We start from the raw sequence: 17,978 nt of genomic DNA, 5'->3' as shown, positions 1-17,978 counted from the left end.
TTGCACTGGATAGGGGAACTGAGACACAGGTTCAAGTGAGTGGCACAGTGGTGTAGTGGTTAGCGTAACACTTCACAGCACCAGTGACCACATTCTCGATGGGCTGGAAGGGCCGGCTACTGCGTTGTATCTCTAAATGAAGTAAAATAAAAAGGGCAATGTGCACACACTCAGCACATTTAGCATTGTGAAATGTTCAAGGTGTCTGTTACTGGATAAAAATTTGGGGTGGTACAGTAGTGTAGCGGTTAGCACAACACTTTACAGTGCCAGCGACCCGGGTTCAATTCCTGCCACTGCCTGTGAGGAGTTTGTATGTTCTCCCCGTAATCAAATGGGTTCCTCGGGGTGCTGTGTTTTCTTTCCAAAGTCCAAAGATGTAGTTGGAGATAGATTACTTGGACATTGTAAATTCTCCCACAATTGGGCTAGAGCTAAACTGGGGATTGCTAGGTCTGCACGGTATCTCAATAAATTACTAAATATTAAAAACAGTGATGTGGGGATTACAGTGTTCTATGGTCCAAGTACATGGGCTCCAACAAGTGGAAAGCTAACAGACTGAGCTCAACAAGAGCATATTTCATCTGATGCAGCAACACCAATTTCTCTCACTTCTGGTAATTTTCCTCCTCCCCTTCCCTTCCCCATTCTAAATCCTCTCTTTTCCCTTCCCTTCTATTCTCCTCACCTGCCCATCAACTCCCCCTGGTTCCCCTTTCTCCCATGCTCCACTCTTCTGTCCTATCAGATTCTTTCTAGTTCAGCCCTTTACCACCTACCACCTCCCAGTTTCTCACTTCATCCCACTCCCCCCTCACCTATCACCAGCTAGTTTGTGCTCCTTCCCCCCCCCACCCCCACACCTTATTCACACTCCTCCTTTCCTTTCCAGTCCTGAAGGTTCTCGGCCCGAAATGTCGAATGTTTGTTGCCTTCCACAGATGCCTGACCTGCTGAGTTCCTCCGGCATTTTATGCATGTTTCTCTGGATTTTCTACATCTGAACAGTCTCATGTTTGAGATGGAGTTCAATGTGTACGGTGATACAACCAGGAAATCAGAAGCCATTATCAATACTCTTCAGAGATCGTCTGCCTGGCGCCAGTGGTCGCATAACCAGCACTTGTGATATGCACCGGCTGCTCGTACGACCATCCACCACCTGCTCCCATGGCTTCACATGACCCTGATCAGGGGTCTAAGCAGGTGCTACACCTTGCCCAAGGGTGACCTGCAGGCTAGCGGAGGGAATGAGCACCTTACACCTCCTTTGGTAGAAGATGTACCTCCACCCTGCCACGCGATAACTCCCATATTCAAAGCCAAACCACCCCGTGTCACCACTTCCAGGGAACTATAAATGTACATCCCTCAGTCTCCATTCTACAATTGAAATTTTAAAAAAAATCCATGGTTTCATGCGGAAGGTATGGCTTTCTTTAGAATGGCTACGAAGATCACCAACCGACTGACGGACGATGCAACAGCCACAGCTTTACATTCCGTCCTTACACATCTGGAGAGGAAGGATGCTTATGTGAGAATGCTGTTCTTGGACTACAGTTTAGCATTCAACACCATAGCTCTATCCAAGATCCAGGAGATCTTGGCCTTGACCCTGCCTTGTGCAGCTGGATCTAGCAGTCAGATCACCAGCAAGTGATCTCCACCTCCAACCCTCTGACTCTCAACACAGGAGCCTCTCAGGGCTGTGTACTGAGTCCCCTCCTTTACTTCCTGAATACCCATGACCGTATTGCCGACAGCTCCAATCTGCTAATTAAATTTGCAGACACTCCATTGACTGGCCTTATCGTAAACGATAACTAGGTGGCTAACAAGGAAGAAGTCATTTCTCTGACATAGTGATGTCACGAAAACAACCTCTCCTTCAATGTCACAAAAACAAAGGAGCTGGTTGTGGATTACAGGAGGAATGGAGACGGGCTAATCCCTATTGACATCAATGGATCTGGAGTTGAGAGGGTGAACAGTTTTAAGTTCCTCAGCATCCACATCACCGAGGACCTCACGTGGTCTGTACACACCAGCTGTGTTGTGAAAAAGGCACAACAATGCCTCTTTCATCTCAGATGGTTGAAGAAGTTTGGTATGGGTTCCCAAATCCCAAGAACTTTACAGGGGCACAATTGAGAGCATCCTGACTGGCTGCATCACTGCCTGGTATGGGAATTGTACCTCCCTTCATTGCAGGACTCTGCAGGGAGTGGTGTAGACAGCCCAGCGCATCTGTAGTTGTGAACTTCCCATGATTCGGAGCATTTACAAGGACAGGTGTGTAAAAAGGACCTGTAGGACCGTTGGAGACCCAAGTCATCCCATCCACAACCTATTCCAGCTGCTGCCATCTGGGAAATGGTACCGCAGCATAAAAGCCAGGACCAACAGGCCCCGGGACTGCTTCTTCCCCCAGGCCATCAGACTGATGAATTCACGCTGATTTTGCACTCTACATTACATTGATTGCTCCTTTTATTATTATAAATTGCTATGATTGCACATGGCACATTTAGATGGAGATGTAACAAAGATTTTTACTCCTCATGTCTGTGAAGGATGTAAGAAATAAAGTCAATTCATTTCAACTCAATCTGTGCCCAGGCACAAATTGAATTGACTGGTGCAGTACCTCTGTTAGCCACTGGGGTGCAGCAGTATGCCACAGAATAATTGAATAAAACACTCATAAAATGCTGGAAGAACTCAGCAAGTCAGGCAGCATCTACTGCGGGGCATAAACAGTCAATGTTCCAGACCGTGACTTTGCTTCAATCCTGAAATTCTGTCCTTCCATGTTCCAAAGATGTAGAGGCTAGGGTTAGTAACTTGTGGATACACTACGTTGGCACCGGACTGTGTTGATCGGTGACGCAAACAGCGCACATCTCACCGCATCTCACCGCATGTTTTGATGTACACGTAACAAATAAACCTAATCTTTCACCTTCTTGTGAGCCGCAATAATGTACTGGGCCCACTTCTCCATCGTTTTGGAAGAGGTGACTTCCCGGTCAGGAATATAGGACGGAATTAAGCTCATCAGCCGTTCTAGAACAATCTCCGAGCCATAGTCCACGTAGTACTGCTGGGCAGCAAGTTCAGCAAGGTCTTCCTCCTGATGGGAGAGCAGAGTCATCAACTGTTGGTCTTAAGACCATAAGACACAGGGGCAGAATTAGGCCATTCAGCCCATCGAGTCTGCTCCACCATTCCATCATGGCTGATCCCAGATCCTACAACCCCAAACACCTGCCTGCTTGCCATATCCTTTGATGGACACTATAGCACAGAAACAGGGTTTTTGTCCCATCTAGTCCATGCCAAACAATTAATCGGCCTAGTCTCATAGACCTGCACCTGGACCATAGCCCTTCATACCCCTCCCATCCATGTTCCTATCCAAATTTCTCTTAACTGTTGAAATCGAACCCGATTACACCACTTCCACTGGCAGCTTGTTCCACACTTACTCCACCCTTTGAGTGAAGAGTTTCCACACTCATGTTCTCCTTAAGCATTTCACCTTTCACCCTTAACCCATGACCTTGAGTTCAGTCTCACATCAAATTTCAGTACAAAAAGCCTGCTTGCATTTACCCTATCTATACCTCTCAATTTTGTATACCTCTATCAAATCTCCCTCCATTCTCCTATACTATAAAGTCCTATCTATTCAACCTTTCCCTATAACTCAGGTCCTCAAATCCTGGCAACATCTTTGTAAATTTTCAATACACTCTTTCAATCTTATTGCTATTTTTTGTGTAAGGTAGGGAACCCAAACTGCACAAAATACTGCAAATTCGGCTTCAACAACACCTGAAACAACTTCAGCATAACATCTCAGTTCTTGAACTCAGTGCCCTGACGAGGCCAACGTGCCAAATGTTCTCTTTACAACTCTATCGACCTGTGATGCCATTTTCAAGGAATTATGGATCTTTATTCCCAGATCCCTCCCCTCTATTCCACGATGTTCCTCAGTGCCCTACCGCTCACCCCAAGTAGAGAAGTCCACAGTAGGCAAGTCCAGAACACTAGATCCACCCACTCCAGCTGTTGCCTACACAGAGGAATGGAGGGCAGTGCTCAGCTCAGTTAACCTCACCTTATCACACCTGTACTCCCCAAACTTGACGCCTCTCACAGTCTGCTGGTAGATGAGGTTCGTCGCCACCAGGTCCTCGGAGGGGTTGTGCCAGGGCGTGAAGATCTCCTTGCGGAAGAAGAGGCGCCAGGGTGCGTTCCTCTCCTGTGCCCCCTGCTCCTTCGCGTACTGCTCACACTGGGACACGGCGTCCATCACGTAGTCATTCCCACTGCCCAGCGAAGAGACCTGGGGAGCAGAGAGCAGGTTACTCAACACAAAGCTTTGTGAAACATCAAAGCCTTACATAACACACGATGCAGGAGGTCCAGCTGATGCTGGAGATGAAGGCAGGCCGAAGGGTGACCTCATAGAGGTTTCCAAAGTTAGGAAGGACATGGATAACTAGACTTTTTCCTGGAGTATGGAAGCCTAAAACTAAAGGCACAAGCTTAAGGTGGGGGGTGGGGGGGAGAGAGAAACTTAAAGGAGACAAATTAATATTTATAAAGTTCTACAAAAAGGTAGTGCATACAGCCCAGTCCATCATGGGTAAAAGGGCTTCCCACCACTGAGCACATCTACACGGAGTGCTGTCGCAGGAAAGCAACATCCATCGTCAAGGACCCTCCTCCTTTCAGGCCATGCTCTCTTCTCGTTGCTGCCATCAGGAAGGAAGTACAGGAGCCTCAGGACCCGCACCACCGGGTTCAGGAACAGCAATTACCCCTCAACCATCAGGCTCACGAACAAAAGGGAACAACTTCCCTCAGCTTTGCTTGCCCCACCACCAAACTGTTTCCACAACGAAATGCTCACTTCCAGTGACTCTTCAACTCAACGAGTTTGTTACTGATTGCATATTTATTTTTTTTCCCTCTTTAGTTTTGCATGGCCTGTCGACTTTTGCAGATTGTATTCCTGTTTGGTTGGGTGTGGTCTTTCACCAATTCCATTGTGCATCTCGGTCTACTGGGAATGCCCGTTAGAAAGTGAATCTCAGTGACACATCTGTACTCCAATAATATATTGACTTTGGACTCTGATTTATACATTTCCTATTGTAATTTATTGTTTTTGCAATGCCTTGCACTGTACTGCTGCTGCAAAACAACAAATTTCATGACATATATCAATAATAACAACCCTGATTCAGAGTTCACAGCATAGAAACAAGTCTTCCAGCCTCACTGGACCATGGTAATCAAGATTCCCCATCCAAACTAGCCCCAGTTGTCAGTGCTTGATCCGTAACCTTCTAAACCTCTTGAATTCTCTCGAAACAGTGTCTTTAAGAAAGTTGTTATTCTACCTGCCTCGACACTTCCTCTGGTGGCTCATTCCACACATCACCTTTTGTGTAAATAAAACTGTTGCTTCTCATATTCCTCCTAAATCTTTCTCCTCTAGCCTTAAAACTATGTTCTCAATTTTCTGACTCTCCAAACCTGGGGGGAAAAAAGGACTCAGTGTATTTACCCGATCTGTCACACCCACGTGTAACGTCATCTGCACAAGTTAATGTATACACAGATGCAATGAAAATCTTACTCGCAGGCAGATACAATTAGAATTTTTCAAAACACATCTGGAGAGGAATTGGACAGGAAAGGAACAGAGGGATATGGGCTGTTTCCATTGAGGTTGGGTGAGGCTAGAACTAGAGGTCATAGGTTAAGAGCCACTCCGGAAGAGGCCTGAATGACCTTTGACATTAATGGGTGGCCCAATAGCATAGCAGTGACTGCAACACTCTTACAGCACCAGTGATCTTTCAGTTCTGCCCGTCTGTAAGGAGTTCGTACGTTCTTCCCGTGACTGTGTGGGTTTCCTTCGGGTGCTCTGGTTTCCTCCCACATTCCAAAAATGTACTGGTTAGTGTTTAATAAGTCACATCGGTGTAATTAAATGGCGCAGGCTTGTTGCACCAGAAGGACCTGTCTCCGCACTGTATCTCATAATAAAGAAATTAAAAATTAAATCTAATGGGAACCGAAGGGGGAATGTGGAATTATTTAGGAGAACCTTGGCTAAGTACAGTACCATGCAAAAGTCTTAGACACCTTAGACTTCTCAAATTGTTTCAGATGGTATGACCTCTAGAAAGCCCCAATCTCAACATCGTTAAGGCTGTCTGGGATTACCTGGAAAGACAGAATCAAACGAGACAGCCAAAGCCTGCAGAAGAACTGTGGCAAGTTCTCCAAGATGCTTGGAACGACCTACTGTCGATTTTCTTATGAAACTGCATGACAGTGTACCTAAGAGAATTGATGCAGTTTTAAAGGCAAGTGGTAGTCACACCAAATACTGATTTGATTTTTTACTGCTTACTGTTCTTTATAATAATTTTTTATTGATATTAAGAACCTTTTCACTTCATTATTTTTGAAAGCATATTCACTTTATAGATTTTTTGTTAAACACGTACCTAAGACTTTTGCACAGTACTGTACATGGATGGGAGGGGTATGGAGGGCTATGTCCCATGTCTGGGTCCATGGGACTAGGCAGAAAACAGTTCATTGTGGATTGACTGTGCCGAAGGGCTGGTTTCTCTGCTGTAGGGCTCTAAGACTCTAATATAGGCAAACAGTATTAGTGTAGATGTGCATCAGGGTTAAACCTGGAAGAGTTGGGATGAATAACCCCAGCTAATATTTTACAACCCCAGCCCAAGAGTCAGCCAAGACAGGGGGCAGCACTGATGTATTCATGGGGGAGGTGGGTGTGGGAGAATGCTTTGTAAAACAGAGGGAGGAATAAGAGGATGACATTGACAGGAATAGATGGTGGGGAATATCGGAGAGGGTTAGTATGCAATATTTACAGTCAAAGTAAACTTATTATTGAAGTATGTATATGTAAGCATATACTACACAGAGTTTCATTTTCTTGTTGGTATTCACAGAAAAATAAAGAAATACAACAGAATTTTTGAAAAATTGCATGTAAACAAAGAGTGACAAACAACCAATGTGCAAAAGAAGACAATTTATGCAAATTAAAAATAAATAAACGGTATTGAGAACATGAATGGCTTCAATGGCGGGTGTCCTTTGATGACGGATGCTGCTTTCTTGTGGCAGCGCTCCCTGTCGATGTGCTCATTGGTGAGGAGGGCTTTTCCTGTGGTGGCCTGAGCTGTGCCCACCAATCTCTGTAGACCTGGGCATCTGTGGTTTAATTCCAGTCAGAATACCCTCCACTTTGCATCTATAGAAGTTTGTCAAAGTTTTAGAAGACATGCCAAATCTCTGCAAACTTCTAAGAAAGCAGAGGTATTGTAATGTGATGGCCCTTGCATGCTGGTCTCAGGGCAGATCCTCTGACAAGACGCCAGGGAATTCCTGGGTCAATCAGAATTGGAGGAATACCAAGTAGTCTGACTCCTTTCCTTGACCAAGGTGGTGGGAAGGGGGCAAGTGGTTAGGGAACCACCCAGCAACCACAAGGGGAACTCAGTGAATAAAACTTTTCTCCCACGTACCTTGTCAAACAGAGCAATATACAAGGAAAATCCAAAGCGATCTTTCAGGCCTATCTTGTCCGCCAGAGCGTTGCACAGCTCTTTGGCTGTCGTCGCGGAGTCGGTCAGGAGGGTCTTGGTCGTTCCGTCCATGAAGGTGATGGGCAACATGATCGGCTTCTTTGACTTGGTGGCCTGATGTGGAAATGAATGGTGGGGGTGGGGGGGGGGGTGGTGAGGGGAAGGGTTGGAGGTTGGGAAGAGAAGGGATCAGTTCAATGAGACAGAAGACTCCAAATTGTTATGCAGCATAGAAAAAAGCCCTTCAGCCCAACTGGTCCATGCTGACCATATAAGCTAGTTCCATTTGCCTGTGTTTGACCCATATCCCTCTAAGCCTGGGGTTCTTAATCTGGGTACCACAGACCACTGGGGCATCTGAGGATAGATTCCAGTAGGTCCATGAAATTGGATGGAAAAAAAAATTTACATCTTTATTTCCACTAACCTCTAACTGAAATTTAGCATTTCCTTCAATGATGAACGCAGGCAACAAACCACAGTAGTACTTAGCAGTCCCTGTGACTTTGTCACCAGTACAAATCACAGATATTTTCATGTCAAATTACAGTTGTTACAAACCTCACAATATCATTTACTTTGTCTTTAAAAAGTAAAATTTAATCTTAACTTGACTATATTTAAAATGTGTAGTCATTATTTAATGTGTTAATAAAGAAACATATTATAATCACAAATTTGTTTAGTTTATTTCAATGTAATTGGTTTTCTTTTGTAACACTACGTATTTTATATTATATATTTAAATACATTATTCTGAGAAGGGTCCATAGGCTTCACCGGACTCCCCAAGGGGTCCATAGCATAAAAAATGGTTGGGAGCCCCTGATATAAACCTTTCCTATGCATTGTCGGATTGGGATGTGGAATTGTTATTTTTCTTGTAGTTTAACTTTCCTGTGCTTGCTTGTAGTTTTATAGACTCGCCTACAGTATATATCTACTTGTTCAGTGATTTTCTGGTAATTACAGTATAGTTGCTTCTGTATTGAACCATACAACACTACAGCACAGTCCAGGCCCTTCAGCCCTCCATGTTGTACCGACCCATATAATCCTTAAAAAAAAGTACTAAACCCACACTACCCCATAACCCTCTATTTTTCTTTCATCCATGTACCTGTCCAAGAGGCTCTTAAATACCCCTAATGTTTTAGCCTCCACCACCATCCGTGGCAAGTCATTCCAGGCACTCACAACCCTCTGTGTAAAAAACTCACCCCTGATGTCTCCCCTAAACTTCCCTCCCTTAATTTATATGCCCTCTGGTGTTTGTTATTTGTGCCCTGGGAAACAGGTACTGATTATCCACCCTATCTATGCCTCTCATAATCTTGTAGACCTCTATCAAGTCCCCTCTCATTCTTCTACGCTCCAAAGAGAAAAGTCCCAGCTCTGCTAACCTTGCTTCATATGACTTGTTCTCCAATCCAGGCAACATCCTGGTAAATCTCCTCTGCACCCTCTCCATAGCTTCCACATCCTTCCTATAATGAAGCGACCAGAATTGAACACAATTATTCCAGGAACTTCTTAGTTTTCAGTAGTAGGTGCCACACTTCTTGACTCTAGCTATTTTACAGGCTAATTGTTATCACTGAAATGTTGTTTATCTCTAGTCCAGGAGATCCCAACCTGGGGCCCATGGGCCCCTCGGTTAATGGCAGGAGTCCATGGCATAAAAAAGGTTGGAAACCCCTGTGTCTTGTCTGAGTATGAGACAAACCACAACTACATTTTCCTTTGTTCTCTCGGCTCCACATTCTTGTTCATTTTCTGTTTTTGTAGTACTTAATGAGACAATCATAAGCAACAACTTTATAGCTTGTTCTTGACTTCTGAAGAAATTTTGGATCACAAAAGCATCAGGGTCCAACAGCATGAGACCATAAAACATAGGAGCAGAACTAGGCCCTTCGGCCTACTGAATCTACTCTGCCATTCCTTGACGGAATGGCAGACCCAGTCTCCTGCCTTCTCCCTTTAACTTTTGACACCCTGACTAATCAAGAATCTATCAGCGTCCGCTTTAAATATAACCAATAACTCTGCCTCCACACTGTCTGTGGCAAAGAATTCCACAGATTCATTACCCTCTGGTTAAAGAAATCCTTCCTCATCTCTGTTCTAAATGAACATCCCTCTAATCCAGGGCTTCTCAACCTGGGGTCCACGGACTTCTCGTTTAATGGTAGGGGTCCATGGCACAAAAAGGGTTTGGGACCCCCTGCTCTAACTGCTGCCTCTATCACATCCTTCCTATTGTACCATGACCAGAACTGCACCATCTCATTCAGCTGTAACAGGACCAGACTCGACGGGCTGAATTGGCCTAATTCTGCTCCCATGTCTTATGGTCTTAAAAATATTCAGGCTCGTCCAAAATCAGAATGTACTTCTAACAAAGGAAATGATGCTAACAGCTTAAACACTTACAAAAGGAAAATAAATGAGTGGGAAGGGAAACCGGAGACTTTGTCCCAGGGTGGAAATGGTTAAAACAAGGGGGCGTAATGTGAAGGTGATTGGAGAAAAGTGCAGGGGGAGGGGATCTCGGTTTTTAAAACAAAACTCCTCCCTCAGAGTGGTGGGTGCATGGAATGCGCTGCCAGGTGTAATGTTAGAGGCGGATACAGTGGGAACATTTAGGAAACTCTAATATTACACACGGAAGAAAGAAAGATGAAGGGTTATGTTGGAGGGAATAATTAGATTGATCTTAGAGTAGGTTAAAGGGTCGTCACAAGATCATGGGCTGAAGAGCTTGTACTGTGCTGTAATGTTCTATATTCAAAGTTCTGGATTCTAGGTTTGAGATTGCCCCAGGGTAAATGGGCAAATGGGACTTTGTCTTAACCTGCCATGGATTAACAGCCTTCCCACTCAAGAAATTGCTCCAAGGCACTGATGTTTGTATTCGGTGGCAATTACCTGCAGCTCCAGCCAGCTCGGTGGCTGCGTTCGAGTGCCATTGGCAAATGTCCTCCTCATCCTCTCCTCACAGTAGGGAGCGTAACCAGGGGGGCCTCCATTGATGAAGTTCCTCAGGTACTGAAAGAGTCAAACCTCAGCCAATTATTCACCAAATCATGGGACAGGGTGCGTCAAGGATGACCGACCAAGCCAGTCTAGGTTTCCAAACATTTCTCCACAGCTGGTAAGAGAGGTGAGGTGGAGGCTCCAATGCAAAGTATTGAAAGAGACTGAAGAGGATTTTGTGGTGAACTACATATACCTGTCTGGACACGCCCCTCTGCTGACTGCTCCTGTGGCTCCTCCCACAGACCCCTGTATAAAGGCGATTGGAGGCACTGCTCCTCTCTCAGTCTCCGAGATGTTGTGTCATGGTCTCTTGCTGCTAATAAAAGCCTATCTTTCGCCTCCCGTCTCCGAGAGTTATTGATGGTGCATCAATTTTATTAGCAGCAATTTTAAAACATGGAGAGCATTTTACAACCAGACAAATTGGACATTGAGCCTCAATCTCCAGAAACAGCCATTGCCTTTGAACTCTGGCTTGCATGCTTCCAATTGTACCTGGAAGAGATTCCTGTGACTGAGCCTGCTACCATGCACAGAGTTCTCCTCTCCAGAGTCAGTCCGCGGGTGTACTCCCTTATCAGAGACCTGCCGACCTACCAAGGGGCACTGGATGCCCTCACAAGACAGTACCTGTGGCCGGTGAACACCATCTACGCAAGACATTGTTTAGCGACATGGCGGCAGCGGGCCGGAGAGTTGAGTGCTGAGTTTGTCCGGGCCCTACAGACACTCGTGTGGGCCTGTGACTGCAGGGGACTGACGGCGGCACAGCATACGGAGCTCCTGGTATGAGACGCCTTCGTTACGGGGATTGGGTCAGTGTACGTATGCCAGTGGCTGCTGGAAAACGCCGATCTTACCTTACAGTTGGCTATCGAGCTGGCCGACGCACTGGAGGCTGCTCTGCACAACGCTGACGCTGTCCAGCCGCGTGATCTCCTGCTGGTCCCATGGATGCTTCAGACCCTGCAACCCGCCGGCGAATCGACCACGGCTGCTGCCAGTTGCGAGTCCGTGAACTCCCCGCAACCCGCTGGCGAATCGACCATGGCTGCTGCCAGTTGCAAGTCCACGCAGTGTTACTTCTGTGGACTCGAAAAGCACCCCCGAAAACGCTGCCCGGCCTGAGAAGCTACCTGCTCCAGCTGCGGGAAGAAGGGCCACTTCGCCAAGGCCTGTAAGTCTAAACCACAAGCGGGGTCAAGCAGCGCCGCGTGTGAGGCATGGGGGTCGCCATCTTGGTTGCCGCCATCTTGCCTGCCCGCCTCGTGCGAGGCATAGGGGCAGCCATCTTTGTCGGCGCCACCTCGCCATGCCTCCGACCCATGGGTGCTTACCGGGCACCAAGACGATGATGCAACTCTGGCCTCCGTGACCCTCAACCAAAGCGCTCCACACCAGCTTGCAAGGTCAATGATGGAGATCCTGGTGGAGGGGCACAGGACTAGCTGCCTGTTCGACACGGGCAGCACTGAGAGTTTTATTCACCTGGACATGGTGCAACGCTGCGGACTCGTGACACAGCTAGTAAGCCAAAGGGTCACCATGGCTTCTGGATCGCATTCCACAGACATCCGGGGGGGGTTGTGTAGCGACATTGGTGGTGCAGGGCACAGAATATTGGGACTTTGCGTTACTGGTCATGCCTCAACTGTGTGCCCCTGTGCTGTTGGGGCTCAACTTCCAGAGCCACCTGAAAAGTGTGACAATGGAGTATATGGGCCCCTCCCACCAATCACTGTCAGAAATCCTCAGATTTGTGGGGCTTCGTCATATACCCCACTACTGACCACACACACACACCGACCCACACATCCCACCCAACACCATACCAACGGCCGCGCTACTGACACCACTTGCAGCCTCTCCACCCTCAAGATCCCTCCCCCACCGCTGTTTGCCAACCTGACCCCCGACTGTAAACCTGTGGCAACTAAAAGCAGGAGGTACAGCGCAGGGGACAGGGCCTTCATTAAGTCGGAGGTGCAGCGGCTGCTCAGGGAGGGGATCACTGAGCCAAGCACAAGCCCTTGGAGGGCCCAAGTGGTCATTGTTCAGACCGGGCAGAAAAATAGGATGGTCGTGGACTATAGCCAGACCATTAATAGGTTCACGCAGTTTGACGCGTACCCCCTACCCTGCATTGCGGATATGGTCAATTAGATAGCTCAATACAAGGTGTACTTGACCATAGACCTGAAATCCGCTTACCATCAGCTCCCCATCCACCAGGAGGACCGCCCCTACACCGCCTTCGAGGTGGGCGGCAGGCTCTATCACTTCCTGCACGTCCCCTTCGGTGTCACGAATGGTATCTCTGTCTTCCAGAGGGAAATGGACCGGATGGTGGACCAGTGCCAACTTAAGGCCATGTTCCCATATCTGGATAATATCACCATCTGAAGTCACGACTGGCCGGATCACAACGCCAACCTCCAATGATTTTTCCAAGCGGCCAAAGCTCTTAACCTTACCTATAACAGGGACAAGTGTGTGTTCGGAACCACCCGACTTGCTATCCTTGGGTATGTCGTGGAGAACGGGGTCATTGGCCCTGATCCCGACTGTATGCGCCCCCTGTTAGAACTCCCTCTTCCCACCACCCTCAGAGCCCTCAAATGGTGCCTGGGCTTCTTTTCCTATTATGCCCAATGGGTCCCTCATTACACAGACAAGGCCCGCCCCCAGGTCAAGTCCACCGCATTTTCCCTCTCAGCCAAGGCCTGCGCGGCCTTCAGCTGCATTAAAGGAGACATTGCCAAAGCAACGATGTATGCGGTGGACGAGATCATTCCCAAGTAGAGAGTGATGCCTCCGACTTCGCGCTGGCTGCTACCCTCAATCAGGCAGGAAGGCCAGTAGCATTCTTTTCTCATACCCTTCAAGGCCCTGAAATTCAGCACTCAGCGGTGGAGAAAGAAGCCCAGGCCATAGTGGAAGCTATTAGGCACCGGAGGCACTATCTCACTGGCAAAAGGTTCACCTTGCTGACTGACCAGCGCTCAGTTGTGTTCATGTTTAGCAACCAACAGCGGGGCAAAATCAAAAATGATAAAATTTTGAGGTGGAGAATCGAACTATCCTCCTACAACTATGATATCCTGTACCGGCCTGGAAGGCTCAATGAGCCCCCTGATGCCCTATCCCAGGGAGCGTGTGCCAGCGCACAGCTCAACTGGCTATACGCCCTCCATGCAGATCTTTGTCATCTGGGAGTCACTCGACTTTACTATTTTGTGAAAGCCCGGAATCTGCCTTACTCCCTTGAGGACATCAGGATGATGACCAGGGACTGCCAAGTCTGTGCTGAATGCAAACCGCACCTCTACCGTCCTGAAAAGGCGCAACTTAGCAAGGCCACCCGCTCCTTTGAGTGACTGAGTGTCAACTTTAAGGGCCCCCTTCCCTCCACCGACCGCAATGTCTACTTCCTCAACATAATCGACGAGTACCCTTTGCCATCCCCTGCCCCGATGACACTGCCACATCTGTCATAAAAGCCCTGCACCAGCTCTTCACTCTGTTTGGATATCCCTGCTATATCCACAGTGATAGAGGGTCCTCCTTTATGAGTGACGAGCTGCGCCAGTACCTGCTGGCTAGGGGTATTGCTACTAGTAGGACCACGAGCTATAATCCCCGGGGAAATGGACGGGTGAAGAGGGAGAATGACAATGTGTGGAAGGCCACACTCTTAGCCCTTAGGTCAAAGGGATTGCTGGTCTCTCGCTGGCAGGAGGTCCTCCCTGAGGCACTCCACTCCATCCGCTCCCTGTTATGCACGTCCACCAATGCCACCCCTCATGAGCGACTCTTTTCTTTTCCCAGGAAGTCTGCCACTGGGACCACCCTACCGGCTTGGCTGACGTCCCTAGGGCCAGTGCTGCTCCGGAAAAATGCGAGGAGCACTAAATACTCCCCAATGGTCGAGAGAGTCCACCTACTTCATGCGAACCCCCAGTATGCCTACGTGGTCTTACCTGATGGGCGGGTGGACACGGTCTCCGTCCGCAACCTAGCACCCACAGATGCACCAGACCACTACCCCGAACACTCCACGGTGACTATGAACCCCATACCCACTGAGGTATATACCCATAAGACACCGCGCACACCAAGCCCTACACAGACTCCTCACGACACTCCCATACCGGGTTTCACGCACACGCATGAGGGATTACTGACACCTAACGGGCTGGCACCTCAAATCAGGCCGGAGCCAGCACAACCACCGTCACCGGTGCAATCACCACCGGTGCTACGTAGATCGCAGTGACAGACTCCACCGCCTGATAGACTTGACCTGTAAATATACTTGTAAGAAACTTCGCCCCGTGGGGTCTCTCTTTTAAAACAAAGGGGGGTGGGGTGAATGTGGTAAACTATGTATACCTGTCTGGACACGCCCCTCTGCTGACTGCTTCTGTGGCTTCTCCCACAGACCCCTGTATAAAGGCGATTGGAGGCACTGCTCCTCTCTCAGTCTCCAGGATGTTGTGTCGTGGTCTCTTGCTGCTAATAAAAGCCTACCTTTCACCTCTGGTCTCCGAGAGTTATTGATGGTGCAACAGTTTTGCAGACTCAGCCACTCCATCATAGACACAAGCCTTCCCACCAGGGAGGACATCTTTAAAGCGCAATGTCTCAAGGCAGTGACGTTCATCAGGAAGGGCCCCCACCATCGGGGACATACCCTCTTCTTATTACTACCATCAGGGAAGAGGTACAAGAGACTGAAGACACACAGTCAATGCTTTAGGAACAGCTTTCCCTCTGCCATCAGATTTTATTTATGATCCATGAACCTATGAATACTACGTTTGTACCTTACTATTCCTCTATTGTACCATATATTTTCTATTGTAATATAGTTTCTTTTAAATGCCTTGCATTGCACAGCTGCCACAAAACAACACGTGTCAGTGATAAGAAAGCTGACTCCAATTCTCCTGCCAAATGTGTCTAACGAGTCCTGACAAAGGGCCTCGGCTCAAAACATCCACTGTACATTTTTCCATGGATGCTGTCTGGCCTGCCGAGTTCCTCCAGCATATTTTGTGTGTGTGCGCTGCTTCCGCAGAGCTTCTTGTTTGTGAAAAGGATTATCTTTGTTTGTCATACGAACATGCAATGAAATGCGTCATATTGGGTCAACAGCCAACACAGTTTGACCATGGGTTGGGAGACAGACCATCGGGGTCGCCACAGGTCCAGTGCCATAGCCTGCCCAGAACTTACTAACCCTAACCCGTTTGTCTTTGGAATGTGGAAGGAAACCGGAGCACTGGGGGGGAAACCCATGCATCCATGGAGAGAATGTACAAACTCCTTACAGGCAGCAATGGGAATTTCACTCCGATTGCTGGTGCTGTGATGGTGTTATGTTCACCGCTGGGCTGCTGTGCTGCCAGAACGCTCCTCCCCCGCTGCTTGGGGGTTGCTGGGCGGCACGGCTCGAAGGGCTGAAAGGATGTACTCCACACTGTATCTCAATAAAAATAAAAACCATATCTTTCACCTGAGCACATTGCACCCTTCTGGACTCAATACAGAATTCAACAATTTCAGGAGACTTCATTTCTTAGTCTGCGTCAGTTGTCCTTCTGTGACATTGGCTCAGTTTGTTTATATTTCTGCACCCCCTCTGGGAACGGAGGTCACGCTCACCCTGACCAGCCAGGCTCATCCCCCACTCTACATTTCACAGTTCCCACATTCTCCTGTCTGCCTTCTCACTCACGAACAGCTCCCATTCACTCATTGGCCAGATAAGCTCGTTTCCAAATTATCTCCATGGTCATCCTGGTTTGACAAGGCAGCATCCCATCCTCCCCTCATCTTAAACTCCTTTTGTCTTCTTTCCCCCCCCCCCAGCTCTGTTGAAGGGTCTTCAACCTATAACATCAACCCTGTCACTTTTCCCATAGATACTGCCCAATTGGCTGAGTATTTCCAGCATTTCTTTTTAAATTTAAAAATCCCAGATCTTTGGCATGGATGGCCAAGTGTTAACTGATCACCATAGTAACTTGTGTTCAAAGAAAAAACACAATTACGGGATATTTTATAGCTCCACAAGAGGAACAGGAGCAGAAGGAGAGTGATCATCTTCATCTTCATTATGTGCTGTGTCATTATGATGTGGGTGATCACGGTCTTTGACCGTGATTGTTCTTGGCAAAGTTTACTACAGAAGTGGTTTGCCATTGCTTTCTTCTGGGCGGTGTCTTCGCAAGACAAGTGATCCCAGCCATTACCAATATTCTTCAGGGGTTGTCTCCCTGGTGGTCAGTGGTCACGTAACCAGGACTTGTGACATCCAGCAGCTGCTCATACAACCACCCACCATCCACTTCCATGGCTCCTCTTGACCCTGGTTTAGGATGGGGGCATGGGTAGGCAGGTACTACACTTTGCCTAAGGGTAACCTGCAGCCTTGCAAAGTGAAGGAGTGCCTGGCAGCTCTTTTGGCAGAGCCGCACCTCCACCACCACCACACAAGTGAGTGAGAAGATAGAAAAACCAAAAAAGAATATGGGAGCTGTGAAATACAGAGCCAGCGGACAAGCCCGGCAGGTCAGGATAGGCAGGACTTCTACTCCTAGAGGGGGAGAATGTGGGTGGGGGGGAGGGGGTTAGGAGAAAACCAAGGAACTGATCCAATATCACAGATGGACGACCAATAGGGATTGAGAAGTCAAGTTATCTGATGTTCCAATGGAGCAGCACAGTCGTGCGGCGGCTAGCGTTAACACTTCACAACACTGGCTATAATACTGGCGTTCAGTTACCTCCACTATCTATGAATGGCCTGTTTCCACTCAGTGGCCTGAATCATGAACTCTGCTGCTGCCTCTGTAGATGCTGCCTGACCAGCTAAGTATTTCCTATGATTCCCGACGGAGAATCGAGGTTGGTAAAATTACAGAAGGGTTCCAATGGAATGGGAGCATAAGGAGTACATCAATGCTGGCGTAGCAGTGCCCGCAATCACTGAAAAGGGTTCAGTTTCCGCTGCTGTCTATAAGGAATTTGTGCCTTCTCCCTGCTACCTCATGGGTTTCTGCCGGGTGCTCCAGTTTCAACCCACCTTCCAAAAGGTGGGCAGGTTAGAGATAGTGAGCTGTGGGCATGCAGTTGATCTTAGAGAATGTTAAAATGTCAGCACAACATTGTGAGCCAAAGGGCCCAGACCATGCGGTAAGGCTCTGGGCTAGCACCAGAAATGTGGTGACACTTGTAGGACGTCCAGCAGAATCAAAGATTAATTGATTT

At 47.8% G+C, this 17,978-nt stretch overlaps 1 protein-coding gene across 1 annotated transcript in view; it reads right to left on the bottom strand.

Annotated features, from left to right (window-relative positions):
- myo7aa (myosin VIIAa) overlaps positions 1-17,978 on the bottom strand; it is a 188,356-nt gene that overhangs the window by 61,141 nt on the left and 109,237 nt on the right. The window contains exons 29-32 of the mRNA XM_059963729.1: positions 10,593-10,712; positions 7,602-7,775; positions 4,133-4,360; positions 2,969-3,139 (exon numbers count right to left, since the gene is read on the bottom strand). Coding sequence (XP_059819712.1) covers positions 2,969-3,139; positions 4,133-4,360; positions 7,602-7,775; positions 10,593-10,712 — 693 coding nt within the window. The remainder of the gene's footprint in view (positions 1-2,968; positions 3,140-4,132; positions 4,361-7,601; positions 7,776-10,592; positions 10,713-17,978) is intronic.

The sequence above is a fragment of the Hypanus sabinus genome, chromosome 3 (genome assembly GCF_030144855.1).
Source record: "Hypanus sabinus isolate sHypSab1 chromosome 3, sHypSab1.hap1, whole genome shotgun sequence".
NCBI classification, from domain to species: domain Eukaryota; kingdom Metazoa; phylum Chordata; class Chondrichthyes; order Myliobatiformes; family Dasyatidae; genus Hypanus; species Hypanus sabinus.
This window is presented reverse-complemented; position numbering and strand designations above follow the sequence as displayed.